At 33.3% G+C, this 6,000-nt stretch overlaps 1 protein-coding gene across 4 annotated transcripts in view; it reads left to right on the top strand.

Annotated features, from left to right (window-relative positions):
• Positions 1-6,000, top strand: part of TXNL1 (thioredoxin like 1) — a 28,911-nt gene that overhangs the window by 7,727 nt on the left and 15,184 nt on the right. For 2 of the 4 annotated variants that reach the window (XM_019640636.1, XM_019640635.1), the window contains exons 2-3: positions 935-1,031; positions 2,583-2,756. In XM_019640636.1, coding sequence (XP_019496181.1) covers positions 935-1,031; positions 2,583-2,756 — 271 coding nt within the window. Of the gene's footprint in view, positions 1-910; positions 1,032-2,582; positions 2,757-6,000 lie in introns of all 4 variants that reach the window. The other 2 variants (XM_019640632.1, XM_019640633.1) reach the window with 1 other exon arrangement.

The following is a 6,000-nucleotide window of genomic DNA, read 5'->3' as shown; positions in this document are numbered from 1 at the left end:
CCCTCCCTCCCCCACCTTGCTAGGCCAGTTCTCTTCCCTGAGAATGTATTGCTAATAAACACTGCCTGCATATTAAAAAAAGAAAGAAAGAAATCTTTGCTTACTACAGGGTTTTAAAAGTATCCTCTCTTTTTTCCTAAAACTCTCAATGTTTTACCTTTCACATTTAGATCTATAATCCATCTGGAATTGGTTTTTGTGAATGGTGTGAGGTAGGGGTCCAGACTCCTTTTCCCTCCCTGTGGCTGTCTAGTTGACTCAGCACTGTTGATTAAAAAGGCCATCCTTTCCCCACTGCACTGCTGTGTCAACTGTTTCATAAATCCGTTTAGTTACTGTGTATGGCATGGGTCTGGGTCTGTTTCTCTATTCTTCTTACGTTGGTCATTTTGTTTATCATTGTACACTCTTAATTTATAAAGCTTTATGATATTTCTGAATATCTGGTAATGTAACTTCCTCAGCTTTGAACCTCAAAATGGCTTGGGCTATCCTTGGTATTTCCCTATAAGTTTCAGAATTTAAATTTGTTAATTTCTCCAAGAAAACCACCTGGGATTTTACATTGACTCTAAAGACCAAATTGAAGAGAATTGACATCTTGACAGTGTTGCATTTTCCAATTCATAAGAATAGTATATTCCTCCAATATTTAGACCTTCTTTAATTTCTCTCAGTGAATAAAGCTGAAAGACTCAACAGTATTAGTTTTCAAGATCTGTATATAATACAGATCTGTAGTCACTAAGACAATGTGGTGTTGATGCAAGTATATCTCAGTATAGCCCAGTGGAAAAGATTAGAAAGCCTAAAGCCAGCATGGTCAGAGCTTGTTTATTTTATTTTATATTTTAATCAACAAAGTTCTTTAGAGTATAAATTAATACAATCTTTGGTGTTATTTTGCCAGTCATCTCTTTTACCTTTCTCACAGGTGCGGACCATGTTTAAGGATTGCCCCAGCATTCAGCACTATGAGTAATAAGTATCCGCAGGCAGTTTTCTTGGAAGTAGACGTACATCAGTGTCAGGTAAGGGAAAGGAGTCCTTTTTAAAAAAAAAATTTATAAGTCAGTTTGTATTTTGACATTGTCATCTTTTATTTATTTATCTCTTTATGCAAACAGTATTCTTTTGAAGATAGGAAAATGTTATATTGACATGATTATTACAAATGCCATTATAGCTGCATTAGTAAGAAGGATAGTCCAATTATTAATTACTTTTGGGTTTGTTTATAGTAATAGACTTCTGCTATAAAACTAACATGTTGTTAAACTAGTAGGTCACCTGGCGGTTGTGTTTTACATATCTTTGTTTCTTTTTTTGCAAATCTAGAATTTTATCTTTTACTACAATGGCATTGGCTGATTAGAAAGCCGTGGCAGAGAATTCTTTGTTAGAGTTGGATCTGAATTCATCAGTGTGTAACCTTTGCTCCAAAGCTGCATACTCCGCAGAAACTTTAAAATATTGATTACTTTTGATTGCACCCCAGTTTTGTAGGTAGATTGTCCTGATTACTTAGTTGGAGTGGCTATTACTTACAGTTCTGCATTTTCATGTGTAGAAATACTGAGGGAGTTATATTGGAAAAAACCTTTTTGGAAGGCTCCTTCCAACATTAAAAATATAGTCTTCAGTGAAAAAAATATTAGAATGTTATGTAATTTGTCGATAGTAGTTGGGGATTTGGTTGATGTAAACTCTGTATTCCATGTTTAGTCAGCACTTACGGCACATACTACTGGATGACAATGCTGGCTCCTACTTAAGTATTCACTTAAATGGAAGTGCTGTCTTCTGGAGCTGGGCTGCCCTACGTGGTAGCCATAGCTTCTCTTTACTTTTTTATCGGGGATACTAAGAAATTTAAAATTGCATATATAGCTCACATTTGTGTCTTGCATTATATTTCTTTTGGACAGCACTATTCTAACGGGTCTATCTTTTTTTTTATGAGGCTTAGAGAAGACGTCTTTATGTAAACTTTATGCTTTTTTTAAAAACAATATTGTGGTACCTCTTCATAGTATTTGGATATGTAAGGTGACACATTGGCTTTACTATTTCCTTTAGATTTTTTCATGAAAAGTTTAAACCATGAATCAGTGGTTGTCAGCTAATTTCCATTCGGCAGTTAGTCTTACGAAATTGTGGAATTCGAGTAGAGTTTTAAAAGATAGCTGTTGCAGTGTGCTTGAGGGGAGGTCAGAAGTCATTCCTGTAAGAGTGGATTTAGGAAACAGAATTACTTATGAGAGAGTGGCTTGGTGTTGTAAAGCACAATTTCTTTATTGGAAGCTAATTGTCTGTTGGATGAAGTATTTAACACTAAAGCACAAAAATACAGGGCTGCCCTTCATTGTGGATGTAAAGCTAATGTAATATAGTTGTGCCCCAATGGGTAACATTATTTAGGGAATAGACCTGCTTTTTCTTAAATAACAATTAGGAATAAATTATTTTACATGTTTTAGCCCATGTTTGTGATATTTATCTTTCTTGGAGATGTAGAAAGAATATTCAAAGTGGTTTAAGATTAGTTTTAATTCATAATGCTGTCTAACTTTCAATTCTAGGGAACAGCTGCCACCAACAATATATCAGCAACACCTACGTTTTTGTTTTTTCGAAACAAAGTGAGAATTGATCAGTATCAAGGAGCAGATGCCGTGGGATTAGAAGAAAAAATCAAGCAGCACTTAGAAAATGACCCTGGAAGCAATGAGGACACAGATATTCCAAAAGGCTACGTATGTAGACTTAAAAGTGAAATTATCTTATATTTTCCATTTGCCATTACAGTAATACCTTGGTTTGCGAGCATAATTTGTTCCGGAAACAAACTACTCATATTGCAAGACATCACTCATTTACCAAGTTAAAATGTATTCTTTGGTTGGTGTAAAAGTAATAGCGATTTTTGCCATTATTGCTGTTACTTTTGCGCCAACCTAATAGAAATGTTTGCACGTCTTGCGGAACACTCGTAAACCAAGTTACTCACAATCCAAGGTTTTACTGTATTTGCCAAAAAATGAAATTAACTGTTTTCACGTTTTATCTTTTACTAGTTCAGAGTACTTTCAAATAAGAACTTTAAAAGTAAATTCACTGGTTGACTGTTGGGTTTTGTCTGTGTGTATTATAATCTTAAGCCCCCATCCTAAACTATTTTCCTGAATTTCTCCTACTAATATTTTTGTCACTTTAAAAAAAAAAATCTGCTTTCTGAGCTATTTTAGTAGCCATTTTAAGATTTTTTTTTAATGTATTTTTGCCCCGAAAAGTAAAGACGTGTTAGTTATTGATTCTGTTTTAGAACCAACTGTGACTTTAGTGTTGGATGTGTTTTCCAGAGTTTCAAGAATAAGTTATTCTAAATAATCACTTGAAGACTTAAGAACTTAAAAGTTTTAGAAAACTATCTAATCTAAATAGTTATATTGCAGTATGTTTATATTTGAGAGCTATTCAGGAAGGAAGTAAAATTCAGAAGTAGCACTTTATGGTAGCTGATTTGTTTATCCAATTTGGCAGATCCTTTATAACAAAGTAAATATTTCTTAATTTTTCTTGTTATAAAGTTATCGTATTGGCAGATCCAACAATGATTTAAAAAAAATGTTACCTCAAATTAAAGCTGATATATGAAAGCATGTATATCAAATACATTAAAGCAGATCTGTCTCGTGGGGCTGCAGTCCTTTCTGTAAGTCCCTCAAATTTGTGCTGAATAAGGACAGTCTAGTCAGGTAAATATGAGAGATTCTTTGTGGGGGGAGGTGGGGAGGTATGTCTTCAAAGACTATCTTTAACATATGGTACTGGCGCTAGTTATTTTTAGTTATGGAAGTATAATTAATATTTATTTACAATAGAACTGTTACATAATCATTTGAAATTACAATATCCAGTTAGAAAGTATGAACATGTTGTGTAAGTCAGGGTTGTGACACCTTTTGGAAAATTACGGAAATCATTTGACTTGTAAACTGTTATGTTTACATCTTTGTATTTTTTCTCTTTATACTCAGCGTGTTTGCATGGAAACATCTTAAGAGCGAACAGTCATGCTGTTTAGTTAGCTACAGGAGTATTTCTTTACACATCAGCTAAGTGTGATACCAGCATTTTGGCCTCAGGTAGGGAAATGGCAGGAAAAAATAAATTTTAAGAAAAAAAAAAAAGCTTTCATGCAAATGTTATGAATACAATGAAAGCTGTTAAAACATTTTCATTTTTTTCCATCAGGTGTCAAGAAATTAAAAGTTTTGAACTATTTAGATCTTAACAGAATATTAAATATTTAAAACTGGTAATGTGTTTCCAAGAAATGTCATCGCTCTCACAATACAAATAGAAACTTAATGAGAATAAGTCACTGAATGAAAACCTGTGTCATAAGTAGGTTTAAACATAAGCATTACAAAAATGTACTGACAATTTTAAAATAAAATTTTGGGTTTCTTGGAATAACAATTTTCAGTCATCAGTTTTACCACTAAGAGGCTATATACAGTTATTGATTTTAAACATGCTATAGTTTTGAAACTCCTGATTTGACTGGAGCCAGAGTAAGAAAACATGTATCTCCTTTAGGGAGGTTTGGGATATTGCAAAAGGTGTAGCTGTGATACTCAAAAGGTTAAGAATCTTGATAGATTCTTATTCAGAAGTAAGAGTGTTTTTGTGAACATAATGACTTCTAGTTTTTGAAAGTACTTATTGAAGTTGGGAAAATTTAAAACTATATCTTTTTTTCTCTCATATTTGCTAAGAGTACATAGTATAGCTTCAGAGAGCTCCCCTCATGCCCTCTAAATCAAGTCTTCCTCTCCGGAAGTTTGCATGCAGGGCAGTTTAGAATTGAACTTCCATTTGCACATGTTCTGTATCTTGAGGCTTGTTAGTATATTCTGGTCTTCTGACCTCAGACTAAATTTTGGTCTACAAATTTGTTATCATTCATCAAAATCAAATCAGACATTAAATGACCCTATTTGATGTAGCAAGTAGATCTTTTTTTAACCAAAAACTTGAAGCTTGGAAAGGTTTTTGTAACTTCTTTGTGTCTTGTGTAGGATTTTTCCCTCTACAAATAAAAGGTGAAACTTATTTAAAAAAGCAACAACAACAACAACAAAACAGTTGACAGAGTAGTACTTAAACCATATATACTCTTCACGCACGTTCATCAGTTGTGAATATTTTGCTGTTTTTGCCCTATCTTGATATCTACCCTTAACTTTTGCAAAAGCGTTTAAAAGTGTGTTATAGACATCATGACGGTTCATCTCTAAATATTCCAGCATGTAGCTGCTAAAAACAAGAACATTCTGCATAACTATGATACCATTCATTATCACTCCTAACAAATTTAACATTTATACAGTATCTCTAATGAACAGCCTACATTCACATTTCCTTAATTAGCTCCAAAATATACTTTATGGTTTTACCTATCTAGGATCAAGTCAAGAGTCATGCATTGCATTTAAATTTTCAATTTTCTTTAGTATTGTTTAGTTTAGAAACTTTTCTTTGCCTTTTTTTTCCTTTCATGACTGCCTGATAAAGTAGCCACTAGGTTCAAGTGGCTGTTGAGCATTTGTTATGTGACTAGTGCAACTGAGGAACTGAATTTTTAATTTTATCTACTTTTAATTAATTTAATTTTAAATTGCCACATGTGGCTAATGGCTATCTTATTATACAGCACAGGTCTAGACCATCTGTTTTACAGACTGCCCCACAATCTGGATTTGTCTGATTGTTTTTTCATTATTCTTTCCTCATTATTGGCAAGTTGCTGCAAAGGTAGTGATATTTATTTCCCATTGCATATTGTCAGAATATGTCAGTTTGCAGCTATGTCAAATATGCCGTATGCCAATTTGTTCCAGATACACAAAGCACTTGAATGTAACTGTTTGAATGTGATACTTGTTTTGTGTGCTCCATGCACATACATAAATCTAAAAACTCTTTTAAATA

The sequence above is a fragment of the Hipposideros armiger genome, unplaced genomic scaffold (genome assembly GCF_001890085.2).
Source record: "Hipposideros armiger isolate ML-2016 unplaced genomic scaffold, ASM189008v1 scaffold_52, whole genome shotgun sequence".
NCBI lineage: Eukaryota > Metazoa > Chordata > Mammalia > Chiroptera > Hipposideridae > Hipposideros > Hipposideros armiger.
Note: the sequence above shows the minus strand (reverse complement) of the source record. Positions and strands in the feature narration are given on the sequence as shown.